The 14254-nt window shown below is 41.3% G+C and overlaps 3 protein-coding genes and 1 non-coding gene across 5 annotated transcripts; 1 reads left to right on the forward strand and 3 right to left on the reverse strand.

The window, feature by feature from the left end:
• Positions 1-6: 6 nt before the first annotated feature.
• Positions 7-5432, reverse strand: LOC131126390 (tubulin monoglycylase TTLL3-like). The gene is made up of 14 exons (XM_058068865.2): positions 4770-5432; positions 3922-3990; positions 3685-3776; positions 3450-3603; positions 3326-3366; positions 3079-3207; positions 2652-2766; positions 2488-2583; positions 2247-2418; positions 2023-2171; positions 1718-1961; positions 1321-1580; positions 869-1044; positions 7-794 (listed from the first exon to the last, which is right to left on the reverse strand). Exons 2-14 carry the CDS (start codon positions 3965-3967, stop codon positions 420-422), a joined length of 2049 nt encoding a protein of 682 aa, XP_057924848.2. The 5' UTR covers positions 3968-3990; positions 4770-5432; the 3' UTR covers positions 7-419.
• Positions 5433-5522: 90 nt separating this feature from the next.
• Positions 5523-8493, forward strand: hmces (5-hydroxymethylcytosine binding, ES cell specific). 2 transcript variants are annotated; one of them, XM_058068906.2, is made up of 7 exons: positions 5523-5688; positions 5834-6050; positions 6179-6322; positions 6394-6597; positions 6668-6822; positions 7450-7642; positions 7850-8493. In XM_058068906.2, the coding sequence occupies exons 2-7, from the start codon at positions 5862-5864 to the stop codon at positions 8033-8035; spliced, it is 1071 nt and encodes a 356-aa protein (XP_057924889.2). In that variant the 5' UTR covers positions 5523-5688; positions 5834-5861; the 3' UTR covers positions 8036-8493. The 2 variants fall into 2 exon arrangements, with proteins under 2 accessions (XP_057924889.2, XP_057924898.2); XM_058068915.2 differs by having other exon boundaries at positions 6394-6543.
• LOC131126417 (ras-related protein rab7-like) lies at positions 8144-13469 on the reverse strand. The gene is made up of 6 exons (XM_058068929.2): positions 13118-13469; positions 10917-10979; positions 10706-10832; positions 9796-10014; positions 9580-9708; positions 8144-9508 (listed from the first exon to the last, which is right to left on the reverse strand). The coding sequence occupies exons 2-6, from the start codon at positions 10967-10969 to the stop codon at positions 9416-9418; spliced, it is 621 nt and encodes a 206-aa protein (XP_057924912.1). The 5' UTR covers positions 10970-10979; positions 13118-13469; the 3' UTR covers positions 8144-9415.
• A 599-nt stretch (positions 13470-14068) lies between these two features.
• On the reverse strand, positions 14069-14141 carry trnaf-gaa (transfer RNA phenylalanine (anticodon GAA)). Its single transcript has one exon. It is a non-coding gene; the product is annotated as a tRNA-Phe (tRNA).
• Between the last annotated feature and the right edge of the window lie 113 nt (positions 14142-14254).

Genomic DNA, 14254 nt, shown 5'->3' on the forward strand with positions numbered 1-14254 from the left:
ACGAAGACAGATGTTAATACATTTTAATAAGAACATATATTTTTAAACAATAAATCATGTAGTGTTATTCAGCTACAAAATTCTGATATATACATATGTGGAAAAGATCAGAATTATAATGTATTATCACTTTGGCTTCAAGCCATATTTATGTATATCTTCTGAAAGTCACATTTCAATTTAATGGACTTGCAAAACTTTCATAGAGTCTGAAATAATACCAACACCTAAAATAGTTTATTTGGGCACCATGTCTTGAAGGATATTAATAGAAAACATTTGTCAACATTCAGAGTAAGGTAACACCCCTCTGAAAAAAATAAATGTGTCCCATCTCTGTCACAGATTGTATCTGTTCTGATTCTTACAGGAGAAACATTGTGGCCAGGCCTTGTTTTATGTGGCATTAAGTTGGTCCTTCACAGTAGAGGTCTTAATTCCAAGCCCCTTCTCCACAGAAAGACGGAATGTGAGCAAGCATTAAGGGGTACATGGACGGACCTGTGACGAGTCTTGGGTAGCTGGAGAGTGAATGTTTCAATAGGGATAGGCACTGGTGGCTGGGAAGGAGGAGGAGGAGGAAGACGATGAATGTTTTTTACTGTTGTATCAGCACTCTTGACCACCTTGGGTAAAGGTTTTGGTTTTTCTGCAGACATCTTCTTGACCTTGACACGATACTTTGGGGTTGAACGGTCGAGAGGCCTCAAAGGAGGAAGCAGACGGGAGAACTTCGGCCTGAAGCCCTCAATGAGTAGGTTGACCCCTACATACTGTGGTACGACTACTGCTGCCTACAAATGAAAATAGAAATCTGAACTTATCATTTTGACTCTCCGGCTATTTGGAAATTATCCAACTTATCTACCTGGTGATATATGAGCTCAAAGTCTCCCGTGTTTGCTGATCTGTCTGCTCTCCGATCCAGGACCACACGTAGCGTGTCCTCCTGCACAGCTGCACAAAGACGGGCTGTGATGGGTGTCGAGGGAGCCATGGTCGGACTGGCATTGATTTCAATCAACCATGGATGTAAGTCACAGCCTGCAAAAGTTGGTAGATTTTCTTTATTACACAATTCCCATCATCCCCCACAGCCAATGCAGATATCCAATCTCATTCAGGTGCTGTGCGCTCCTTCATAACACACTAGACATCCTACAAATTGAGAATGAGACCACAAATATGATTTTTTATTCTCTTATCCTTGCAGCACCCCCTTAAGAATGTGGCCATGTGACCCTGAATGACGCACATAACAATTAACTTAGCAAAGCGTGGCAATTTAAGGACATACAGTGTGTTGCATGATATTCATACCTAGCATGAAGTCAGCGCCATAGAGCTCAAACGTGTTCTTGCGGGAATCGACAAGATCTTGTGTTGTTTGCAGTGCATGGACAATAGCCTTCTCCATCCCAGGGACCACCACATTCTCCCACTGAGCCTGGCGGCCCCGAGTGGACAGAAAGGTCTTAAACTGGTCGTCTGACCACATGTTGTCTTCCGGGATGCTGGGATGGCGGTGATGAGAAGGTCTCAGATGCTTCTGGATGGAATTATTGCACAGGTGAACTGAGCTGAAAAGAAAGTGAAAATGAAATACGGAAATATGTTGCCATAGATTCAAGCGTGCACACACTGAGTCAAAATAAAATCATCAACTCGTGGTATGAATTTGTAGGAAGCACATTTGTAGTCATGAGATGTCACCTACTTGTCCATCGTGTCCACTGAGTAAGGCTGCGTAGAAAAGCGCAAGTAGCACTTTCTATAAAACCACACAGTGAGAGGGTTCCAGTCTGTGACGAGAAACCACTGGCGCACATCAAACTTGGTGCCTTCCACCAGGAATGGAGACTCCAAGTACTTCTGAACCACCCATTTGCTTTCCTTGATTAGAGCTGGATCACTGGACACCAGATTGAGGATCTCATCCAAACGTTTGGCACATTTGATACCTGCAAAAAAAAAAAGGCAAATTTGAGTAATTTTTCAAATATGATGTGTGTGATATCTCACCTCTGCCTCTGGACATGGCTCCAGGTTTGATGATCCAGATGTTGTGTATGCCATCCGTGTCCAGCTGTGGACTGACCTCAGCCAGCCTCCGCAGCATGGCCTTGCAGCAGCCAACTAACTGATCACTGATATCAATCTGGGCACTTCCACTGAGTGGAAAAGCAGAACAGAAAACTATATCATGTCTCTAGTTCATTAATATTTTACACACACTCAGTACTCACTGAACAACCAAATAGTATCTGTCAATAAACTCCTCCCACTCCTCCTTTGTAAGGGATTGAGACGAGTCCAAGCTGGTGTCAATGTCAGCGTGCTCTAAACTCTCGAGAAAAGCCTGGCACACTTTGAGGGCTGTGTTGATCATTTTGGGAAGAATCACAGTTTCCGATGTTTCTAAAATGGAGAATAAACAATGACACAAAGCTCTGCTCTGAAACACACGATAAAATAATTACACAGTACCTCGAATGGAATCATTTTTGCTCTCTTTGTGTACATTCGGCACTCTTTCCACTATGTACTTCAAAAGACTGGTGCAGGCTGTCCTCTTGTAGTCCTCTGTACGAAGGACACATTTTAGATGTTAGATATGTTTCCTTTGTTTGAGTAAGTAAGCAATATCTGACCAATGAAAGCATGCTTCTCGTCCCGTGCTCCGAGTCGGTAACAGCGAGGAAAAAATGTGTCCGGGTCGGCCGAGTCAAACCAGTGAAGGCTCCTCAGGTTGACGCACAATCCTACCTGGAACAGATTTACGAGTAGGCGCTGTTGTCAGTGTTAAACACGTTACTTCCAAAATGTCATTTATTTTATATTACAGTCGTCCCTCGTTTATCGCGTGATAGATGAATTTCCACAAGGGAGAACACAATTATTATTAAATGGAATATTTTCATATTTAGGGCATAGAAAACTTTGAAAAAATATTAATAGAGCTTTGTAGACACCCCTATAGTCCCCTTTACAATCCCCACTGGGTATCCCCACTGGGTTACAAGCAGTTACTCCCACCACTGAATACAGTATAACCAAAAAAAGACCACGTGAATGTACCTTAGTGGTGAAACTGCCTGCTTTGGCAAAATGATTGATGATCTGATCTTTCTGCAGGATGCTGGTGTTGATGGCATCTCTCCTGTTTGTCCAGTAGAAATAAACTATTTCATTGCGCACCAGGCGAGACTGTGGAATACATCATAATGATAACAATCAGTCAACTGCCAATACCGAAAAAACACACATTTTCAGCATCGAGTCACATCCCGTCACGGCTATCCTACATGTTTCCTTGTGTCCTCACCATCAGACCATAACGTCCGTCAGGATCCTGCTCTTGGTCATCTGAGGAGAAGGATCAACTGTCACAATTGGGGAAAGATACGAGGCCACATACTGTATGGGTTCCCATCATAACTTCAGCTGACCATCATCTTCATCTTCATTACAGCTGGTCTCTTTAACAGGACGTGTGGAGGTGTGCTGATGAGAGTGACAAGTCCGCTTTTCCACCCAGCCTCTGGCCCTTAGTGCAGCCCGAATGACAGGGTACGGGCCCTGGACCGAGAACACCTTATGTAACTACAAGTAAGAAAAGTGACAAAAATATTAGAAAGTGAAGTAAAAATTGCACATGTCTAGACACAATTATTTTTGACCTACCTTGACAGCTTGGTGCACAATGGCCTTGGCTGTTTTTAGTCTATCTGGGTTGATAACAGGCAGGTGGACACTGTGCCGGCACGGGGGTGAAGCTGTTACACACACATTCAAAAAGATTAATAATTGTCTGTATAAAGTTCGCTTCTAGTGCATGCTACTATATTTACACGTGGTTGTGAAAGAAAGGAACAGCGGCTGAGCAAACAAATGTTGCAAGCCTCTTGTGAAATGACTTACTCGTTTCCAGGGCTTTGATTTCAGCTTGATTGCATTGTTGGACCATTGCTGTGACCTAGTGGTCCTCATCTGTCGGGGTGTGAAAAGCTCAGTATACAGTATAGACATACTGTGTAAATGTGATGTAAAGCTAAAGGCATTGTAACTAAAAGCTTAAGAGTAACTTCATGAAAGTTTAATAAATGGCCTCTGGATTCAGAGATTTGTCTCAAGTGTGTCACCTCATGATTAATTCAGCTGACTGTCTAGAGGCGTGAAGAGGAGTGTATCTTCAAGGCTCATTTTAAAACTCTCAACTGCAGAAAAACCCGGCGTCATTCTCATCCGTGAACATGATCATTTTGTTATAGCTGATCATGTCTCTAAATGGCATCAGATGACTTTTATATGAAGTTTAAATCAACCTATTATGTCTTAGATGTCTTCCGATACATACACCTTTGTGTACATGAATGTATTTGGTACAATGTTACAGCAGGGTAGCTCAATGGAGTGCATGCTGTGATACAGTGATTAAAACTCTCTTGACAATACAGGTTGACTGGCTATCAGCCAGTCACTATTCCAGAGGGTCAAATTGCAGCACAGTTGGCTACAACTGTTAGATTTGCACCTTGACAGGGTGTGATTCAGCTCCCCTTCCATTGCTATTATGTTTGTCTCGCCCCACATCAATATATAGTTTTTTATAAATCCTCTCAACAAATGTACACAATACTTTCTGAAACAAACTTGAGCACAAACAAATCTCCTCCGTCCCTATTTTAAGTCCAAACATCTAATAGTAAGTAATGCACAAATGATATCATTAATAACAGTATTTGATGGGTAAAAGCATCTGTTCCTACCTGCTGGGCTCCAAATGTGTGACTTTGTTGTGTTGTTTCACCAGAGGAACGGCCCAGCTCGGTTTACTGTTGCCATGCCAACACACGACCTTGACTTGTAATCTGTTCACATTTACTGTATCATACCATTAAATAATTTCGCTCATAATTTAATTATGTTTAATAACATGCTAATAAAAATATTATTGTAAAGGCTATTCACAAAGTCTTTTCACTCCTTTATCTTGATCTATTTCTTTTACTATTAAAAAGTGCCACATGTTGAACACAGGAATTAAAACTATTAGTAAGTGCTGTAACAAGAGAAGGGTTAAGGTGAAATAAATTGTGCTTCTTTCTACTCCCGTTCAGACATGTTGAATTGTGTAACTGTAAATAGCATTGTGATTCAATGTGCAGTTTAATAAATAAATTACTCTGACTGACATGAAGTCATTGCATCTTCATTATAAATGAGTTGATTATTTCATGTTTTTCTTTTTAATTTTCGAATTAACCATTGCTAATCTGTAACGATTTACAGAACACTGTAAACAGTTACACATTTTCTAACACAAATCAATTTCAGCAACCGCTACAATAATTTGAAGAAAATACCACACAACAAATGTACGAAAATAAACATTTAAAATAAACAAACACACAAAAAAAACCTTCCCACCAGCCGAGTGGTTCTAGACAATTTCTTATTCTTACTTTTTCTGCTGGTTTGGACTTGCGAAGATTTGAGCGCCGCCATCTTGGCTTGGTACTTGTTTTGGATGCGTCACAGTGACGTCATACGTACACGGTCGAGGACTGTGTAGGGGCACGTCTCCTTCTGTCAAAATACACACACACACACCCCTCATACACTACTAGTTCGATTCATTTGATGATATACAACTGCGCAGTCGGAATAAAACACTAAATAAAACAGGTAAGCTTCACTTATTTTGTAAAAAGACCTTACAGTTTGGCCAAGCTAACATAATGCTATGCTAGTTTATTGACGAAGTTATTAGCTTACATCGTCTGGCACGGAAACGCGCGAATTCAAGCAGCCATTTTTGTTTAAAAAAAAGTTTCAGGTGAACGGAGTTTGACGGTAAAATGTGTGGAAGGACTGCGTGCACACTGGCCCCTGACGAGGTGAGCCGAGCCTGCCTGTATAGAAACCGGCGTGGACAGCGTAGACAACCCGGTTGGAGGGATGGAGATGCGGATAAATACCGACCTTCGTACAACAAGAGTCCCCAGTCCATGAGCCCAGTTCTGCTGTCCCACAGACATTTTGACAAGGTAACCTGCCTGTGTCACATGACCTGGGTGATCTCAATATTAAAACTGTTCATACTTTAAACTTACTATTAAACTAACCATGTCAGAAAGTGAGCATTATCTTCATAAATAATGATTTGTATCTCCAGAATGCTCCTGCTGATGAGCGTGTACTAGCAGCCATGCGTTGGGGCCTGGTACCTTCCTGGTTTAAAGAGAACGACCCGAGCAAGATGCAGTACAGCACCAGCAACTGCCGCAGTGAGAACATTCTGCAGAAGAAGTCTTACAAGGTGCATGTTCTATGAGTACCTGCCTGGTAGCCAATGTCAGCATCTCTGACGGCTTTGCTGTCACTCCTCAGGAGCCCCTGTTGAAAGGACAGCGCTGCGTCATCCTCGCTGATGGCTTCTATGAATGGAAAAGGCAGGAGAAAGACAAGCAGCCTTTCTTCATCTACTTCCCTCAGACTCAGAGGTCCTGTCAGGATGAAAAAGATGACAACGATCTCAAAGTATGTGAAGAAAATGAGTCCGAGACAGAGAACGCCTCCACAGACCTGACAGAGGCAAGACATTGTTTTGTTAATAAAGTTAGCCTTATGTGGAGCCCATGTTGAATAAATGTTGTGTTGGCAGGAAAAAGACGTGGCGGGTGAGTGGACGGGTTGGAGGCTGCTTACCATGGCTGGACTTTTTGACTGCTGGACACCTCCAACTGGTGGTGAGCCTCTCTACACGTACAGCGTGATCACTGTGAACGCTTCCCCAAATCTGCAGAGCATCCATGACAGGTGAGGGCAGTTGTGGGTAGTGATGTCATAAGACACCCAGCTCACCAGACGATACACGAGATTGGATCTATGAGACGAGATGAGATTTTAACATTATTTTTAAGAAAAGTACAATGAAAAAATATATGAATATTTGACAATAAAAAAAAAAACTTAACAGAGTCACAAAACAATGCAAGTGGGTTTTACTGTCCCACAAATTGACATTAAGCGATATAATTGTCAACATTTTTTTAAACCATGATATAAAAAATATCACAATAATGCAATATTTATTTAGATATGTCATATTTGACATTGTAAATTTGTGGAATTGATGTTTGTGACATGTATTTCCTCACAGCCAATTTATATTGTCTATCAAACATTTGGAGCATTTCTTGAAATGCTGACTTTATGAACAGCTTTTTTGAAGCTGAAGCTTTACGCTGAAGCAAAGCAGAGTGTAGCCTCTTTCTGCCTGTTTTGAGGCGGGAGACAAGGAAAACACACTTATTAATTTAATCTTTCAAAACAGTTTCTTGAACAAGAAATCTTGTCCCATTTTAATCCCATTAGAGCCCTACTCATGGTTGAAACCCCATTTCAAACCTTTCTGTGGAGCTAAAGTGAGTGTTGTCTGAATAGGATGCCAGCCATCTTGGCCGGAGACGAGGAAGTGAGACAATGGCTTGATTTCGGGGAGGTGAAATCTCTCGATGCAGTGAAACTGCTCCATTCACAAAACATATTGACCTATCATCCTGTTTCATCGCTTGTCAATAACTCACGCAACAACTCACCCGAGTGCCTCCAACCTGTGGACCTCAACCAGAAGAAGGTAACTGATTTATGTGGTGCTGGAACACTGGCATTTTAAAACATGTGCAGTACAAGACTTCACATAATCTATTGTTAAGACCTCTGAATTGCTAAATATAATTTCCATGGATAAATGTATATGTTTCTGACTTTTATGTGTACATCTTATGTAGTTGCAATTGTTTACCTTTAAAGTCAGCTGACAATCTCCATCTCCTCCCTGCAGGAGCCAAAAGCAACAGCAAGCAGCAAGATGATGATGAGCTGGCTGGCCAGTGGCTCTTCAAAGAGGAAGGAGTCGGATTCTTGTGAGAGTCAACATGAGGTAGAAACAGAGGAGCCTCAGAGCACATCCACAGGAGCACTTGAGCAGTGGCTGCAGGGGGGTAACAAGAAACCAAAAATCCAGTGAAGCAGAACTGACGTTGGTGTTGTAAATGTGTCACAATGCTACTTACTGTGTCTTGCTCAATGGTTAAATGTTTTCAAAAGGAATTTCAGAAATAAACTGCTTGTTCAATTTGAGGTTTTTATTACCCTTATTACTTTTGAAAGGCAAAGACATTTTTAAACGTTGCTGCTATGCATTGATCATATTAATATCATGATGAATGCCACTACTTCCACCACCTCTTTCAAAGTTGCAGTCTGTTAGCTATTGTCACTAATCTATAATGCATTTCAGTTTCAACATAATTCAAGCAGACAAACACCTGATTGGTTAAAAGAAATGTCAAGCACTTAAGTTGTTTGCCAACACAAGCAACTGGCAGTAAGACATGGAGATTTACATGTAGTCTTCCCCACAAAATGATTGCAATTGTACAAAGTCTTGAAAACAGTTGACAATAAAAAGAAACATCACTGTTAGGACTATTTCTATTTGTGAGATTTGTCTCTTTTCTTCAGGACTGTCAGGTTTTGATTCCATTCATTCCCACATCCTGTTAATGACAGAAAAGCTCTTCTCTCCCATAAGAGGAACAGCAAAAGGAGTACAAAGAACAGCTTAGTTTGACCTTGCACTACCCTGAGCCTCAATGCAGTTTCCTGTCAGGTGTTGTCTTCACAGGCTATTTTTAAATGAGCAAAAAAAATAATAAAACACACACACACACAACCTGCACAGTGGATTGATTGGACGTGTCATTTCATCGTTTCATCAATTAGCAACAAATCAATAGGCAGCATACTAACTGGAATTCAGCCATTCTGCTCCTCCAAACCTGAATCCCAACCCCCAGCAAGTATTTATGATCGTGAATGTCTGCATGAGGTGGAGAGTAAACCAAAGCCACAACACAAATGTCTGAAACGAGGGGCGCAGTGTGTGTTCTCTACTCATGCAGTAGTGGCAGCGTGTACAAATAAAACAAATGACCACCATAGCTACAAAAACAAAGCACAAAGATGATAAGGATATTGTTTTGTTGTTGATCTCAAAGTAAAAGGATCTGATTGTGAGAGCAGCAATATTCATAGAACTGAAAACCACCGTTGCCGTTTAAACAAAAAATATGAATAATAAGGGAAAACCACTGGAAAAGGAAACAACATAAATGTTTGTCGAAGGTGTTCTTTGGGCTAAGAGGCTCATACTTATAGATAGAAAATGTGTTTCCTACACAGGAGGAGGGTGCAGCATGTCGGTTGTGTACTCTTATGAGCGGGATGTTGTTTGTATGTTGGGCATTAGGGGTCAACACAGTGGGGTCGTGGGAAAGGAGGATATTTAGACAAGGCATGAGAGGGTGTTGAGGGTGATGACGGCCCCTCTGTAGATATAGAGTCCTCAGCAGCTGCAGGTCTCTGCTGAAGGCTTGGCTCGCTCATTCCTGTCCAGCTTTATCGGCTCCGGAAACTCGTACATCTCCACTTCGGTCTCCTGAAAAAGACGGCAGTGGTTGGCGAAAGTGTCCCGGCTTTTCTAAGTTACCACCGAGGCGGCTGGGGTACCTGCTTGAGAGCATTTCGCGCAATGGTTTGGAAGGCCTGCTCCACATTGATGGCCTCCTTGGCGCTGGTTTCAAAATAAGGGATGTTGTTCTTGCTCTGACACCACGCCTGTGCCCTCTTTGTTGTTACCTGAATGTCAAAACAGAAGAGCCTGATTACAATTATGCTAAAGTAGCATACCGCATTTCCTTATATAGAAAGGAAAGTGAAAGTCACCTGTCTGTTCTCCAAGTCGATCTTGTTGCCGAGCACCACGAAGGGGAAGTTCTCTGGGTCTCGAGGGCTGGCCTGGATCAAGAACTCGTCCCTCCAGCTGTCTAGAGTCTTGAAGGTATTGGGGGCGGTCACGTCGAAGACTAGAACACAACAGTCTGCTCCACGATAGAACGCCACCCCTAAGGACTGGAACCTCTCTTGACCTGCTGTGTCCCAAATCTGACACAACAAAAAAAACACAATTACAATTACAATCAGTAGAATCAACTGAAGGATTACAATAGCGGCAATACAAAACATATGATGAAACCTACGTTGACAAGTCATATCATTTCAAATATGAGGGAACATATCGATAATGACCCAACATCAGTTTCTTAAAGATACGGTATCATCAACAACCAATCAAATGTCAGTATATCACATAAGACCTCATAAGAGTGTGAGTGAGTGTGAAGGGTTGTTTGTCTATATGTGCCCTGTGATTGGCCGGCAACCAGTCCAGGGTGTACCCCGCCTCTCGCCCGAAGACAGCTGGGATAGGCTCCAGCACCCCCCGCAAACCTCGTGAGAATAAGCGGGAGAAAATGAATGAATGAATGAATAAAGTGACGGAAGTCATCTCTCATTCAAAGCAGGAAGACGCCAGATTAACCTATTACAATTATTCAATTTTTTTCAGGGGGGGGGGTTTCCTGCAGATTTCCTTATTTTTACACCTGTATAACAAGATGGTTTACATTAAAACTCTGAGGGCGTAGTCACCCTCTGCTCACACTAGTGCTGTATATGTACAATTTCTCTGATAGTGTAGATTATTTCCAGTTGTTCTTATTAATGGTCCATCAGGTCATAAATATTTGTATTGCATTTACAAACAATGTAGAATTTCAACTCCCATTCCCGTTACCTGCATCGTGACGAGTCTATCGTCCACCATGACTTCTTTCGTCAAGAAATCCGCACCTATCGTGGCTTTGTACTGGTTACTGAATTTCTTATTCACATACTGGTTCATCAGTGAGGTCTTCCCCACTCTAGACAAGAAATGAAGAAGTGTTGAAGGACAGGGACACAAAGGTGTACTGGAAACCACTTGAAACCACTTGCGGATCACTCACCCCGAGTCTCCGAGGATGATTACTTTGAGTAGTACTTTCTTCCTTGACGTCATTGTGCCTCAACTGAAACCCCAAAAGAAAACATGAAGAGTTGAGAAAAACAAACTAGCCGCCAGATGACCCCCTTATGAATATATATCATTTTTTTGAATGGCCTGCGAAATATTTGAAAATAAAACTTGTAACCATACAAGCTTTTACACTCATGCTAATTTGCTTTATACAGACTGTTCTTACTTGAAATACATTCAACCGAGTTGCTGATATTGGCAGACAATGGATCAGTTTTAAAGAGTTTAGTTAACAAATGATAAAGAATACAATAATAAAAGCGGACACTTAGAAAGTACCCCATGTATCGAAAATTGAGAGTCGGACAATATCAGCATATCGGCTTTCGGCAAAATAAAAGCCAATATCGGACATCCCTAATAATCTTTATATTTTCTTTGGTTTGTGTGCCGTTTCACACAAAACAAAAATGTCCAGGCAGCTCAGCACAATGTAGCCACGTTGACAACGAGTGAGTATACAGTTTAGGTTTCACTGTATAGAAATTCACATAAGCATATCAACTTCATGATGGCGACAGTGTGATCATTTCAACTCTAATTGATTCCTATGGAAAACACTGAATGAATGGAAATGAGGTCGTCTCGCAGTGTTGTGGAATGCCTTGTGGTCAACTTGGGAGGTTTACACCGAGTTCAAAGCTACGACGAGGATGCCCCAGTCACAAGACTAGTGTTAATCATTACATGTCCATATTGTTCTGTGTTTATCCTACATACACGTCACTATTTGGGGGAGGGAAACCGCTGCATTCCAGTGGTGTCCAAACTTTTTTTTTTACTGAGGCCTGAATAGTGAAGAAATGAAAGGATGTGAGGGCCACTTTGATACTGTATACATTTAGTTAACCCAAGTCAATAAGTGCACAACGATTAGCCAATTCAAGAAACAATACAAGCAGTTGATGTTTGCTAAATAAAATAAAAGATGAAGAGTCTTGAACCAGTCATGATGTGCTATATATATCACTATATTGACACTTACTATGGTACCCATTATGTCATTGGATGGTCATATCACCTCGTACTTTGGTACGGGACAATTAATAAATACATAAATTTTAAAAAATATTAATTAAAAATAGAAAAAATGTTAAAAAAGTTAAAACTATAATTGAAAAAACTTAAATTATATTAGAACGGCAGGAAGTGAACAAATGTAACAGTTACTGATTGTAAAAGTACCAGATGGAGGGGTAGGATTTAATAAGCTTTGCTTCTTCCTACTCCTTTTGGACATGTGGAACTGTGAACTGATTATGTGATGCATTCAATTGTAATTTGATGCATGTTCAAATGAAATAAAAGCATCACCATTACCATAAGTTATATATACTTAAAACCATATTTTTGATTTAAGAAGGTGCCAAAAAGCAGTAAAAAAATAGAATAAAACAACCGCGGGCCGCACTTTGGACACCATTGGCTGTAAACACCACTTAGCATTCCTCACTTCAGCTGAGTGTGCAATGTGACAAGAACCCCAGAACATACAGCTAGAACGACCAAAGTCCAAACTCGTTTTCTTGATTGAGTCATCAGATAAATGTGTTCAGATTTAGGAATCAGGTTTTTGAAATCCAGGCAAGTGATTTGCTTCCTGTCGCGATGTGGCGTAAAGGGGACTATCATGAGCAAAGCGTGCTGGTAATCTGCACCCCATGACACTGTGTCAGGGACGGATCACATGCTTGGAAAACACACGGCTAACGGAACCATGACTTGGCAAACAGTGCTAGCTCGGTCAGTTTCAACGGCCATTCCAGGGAAAATATATTTGTAAACTAAATTCACAATTAATTCTTATTATGTCTACCTAATATATTAACACAGAATAATGCCCCGTCGTTGTTTCCCGTCCATAAAGACACTCAAGTGATACGTTCGCCAATCTGAAAGGACATAACATAAAATCCGAACAGATTCATACAGTGCAACATGTAATGGAAATAGGCACCACGGATAAACAGTTATTTACGTCATAGCAATTTTTTATCCGTCCCATGGTAAATAAACACCTACCATCGGTCATTCCGCAAACGAATAACGTTCGGAGAATGTGACAAAATTGACCTAAACTTCGCCCTTCATACTGACAAGCAAAATAAGAAAAGCATCACACAACCGTACCTTGTGAGACGATCCTGTCGTAAAAAAAAAGAGAAAGTGAATTTTTCCTCAGCCTCTGACCGGAGGGCTAGCGAGAGCACAGATTAGCTAACGAGCTAGCAGTTCCTTTTAAATGTCTGTCGTCGCAAAACTCTCCTTTTCAAGCCTCGGCGTCGTCAAAAGCTACTATAGCTACCTCCTGTGACCGACTCTCCTTGTCGAACACACCGGTGTCTCTGCCAATGTATAAATATCACTTGGTGTACTAGCGACTTGACACAATGGTGTCTTGTTGTCGTTGACGTTGGCTTTTCCTGTCAAGCTAACATGCTAGCAGTTAGCGTCGCGAGCCACTTCCTCCAAAACAAGCTGCGTCGGAGAGGATGACGTCACACGCTGGCTACGCCTTGCTCAGCTGAGAACCACGCAGAGGCAGCAAGAAAAAAAAAACACCAGTCACTCATCTGGCTTCCTTGATGTTTCATGTAAGAATGTTCTGAGTGCTGTTGATCCATGGGATGTCTGTTGTCAGGCTAGGTTTCGGTCATCACTGGAGCTTTCAACAAGACTATGACATCAAAGTTGGTACAGACTTTTTGGAAGGACACCAAAGTCAAGGTTCTGGAGCTCTTATATTAATCCTACGGAAATCTGTGGATGGAGCTCAATGCTCATAGGGTCCATGCTCAAAGGCTAAGCAATTATGGATGATCTTGAAAAAGTTGCTGTCCATCAGGAAATACGTGCCAAACTAGTTAAAAAGTACCAGCAGAGATTATTTTCATTTTTAAATCAGAAAGGCTGTACCATTGACTGTTAATGATCAGAGGGTTTTTCCCAGAGGATTCAATTAACAAACTAAAAGAAATTTTAAGTAAAAAAACACAACACTAACCAGCAATTGTCACTGTTTACATGTGAACACGAAAGCAACGTAATGCTTCTTACTCCGAATAAAAGAGCGCCACCCGCTGCCGAAACCCGGGATCGAACCAGGGACCTTTAGATCTTCAGTCTAACGCTCTCCCAACTGAGCTATTTCGGCTTGACAAGTAGCAAAGCGTACAAAGCGTTCTTAAATCTAAATTCATTCATTCATTCGCATAGGATACTTTTAGATAGGTCTCCAAAAATCGGTATCAATCAGTATCAAATCAT

The sequence above is a fragment of the Doryrhamphus excisus genome, linkage group LG11 (assembly GCF_037039965.1).
Source record: "Doryrhamphus excisus strain RoL-2023G ecotype Guam linkage group LG11, RoL_Dexc_Guam_v1.1, whole genome shotgun sequence".
NCBI lineage: Eukaryota > Metazoa > Chordata > Actinopteri > Syngnathiformes > Syngnathidae > Doryrhamphus > Doryrhamphus excisus.

Excerpts from the sequence above, each read along its gene's own strand:
- LOC131126390 (XM_058068865.2), bottom strand. The coding sequence starts at position 3,967 with ATGGTCCAACAATGCAATCAAGCTGAAATCAAAGCCCTGGAAACGA. Across the intron at positions 2,172-2,246 it reads AGATACTATTTGGTTGTTCA|TGGAAGTGCCCAGATTGATA; the intron begins GTGAGTACTGAG and ends TTTTCCACTCAG. Across the intron at positions 795-868 it reads TTGAGCTCATATATCACCAG|GCAGCAGTAGTCGTACCACA; the intron begins GTAGATAAGTTG and ends TTTCATTTGTAG.
- hmces (XM_058068906.2), top strand. The coding sequence starts at position 5,862 with ATGTGTGGAAGGACTGCGTGCACACTGGCCCCTGACGAGGTGAGCCGA. Across the intron at positions 6,323-6,393 it reads TGCAGAAGAAGTCTTACAAG|GAGCCCCTGTTGAAAGGACA; the intron begins GTGCATGTTCTA and ends GTCACTCCTCAG. Across the intron at positions 6,823-7,449 it reads CTGCAGAGCATCCATGACAG|GATGCCAGCCATCTTGGCCG; the intron begins GTGAGGGCAGTT and ends TTGTCTGAATAG.
- LOC131126417 (XM_058068929.2), bottom strand. The coding sequence starts at position 10,969 with ATGACGTCAAGGAAGAAAGTACTACTCAAAGTAATCATCCTCGGAGAC. Across the intron at positions 10,015-10,705 it reads ATAGACTCGTCACGATGCAG|ATTTGGGACACAGCAGGTCA; the intron begins GTAACGGGAATG and ends TTGTTGTGTCAG. Across the intron at positions 9,509-9,579 it reads CGCGAAATGCTCTCAAGCAG|GAGACCGAAGTGGAGATGTA; the intron begins GTACCCCAGCCG and ends CGTCTTTTTCAG.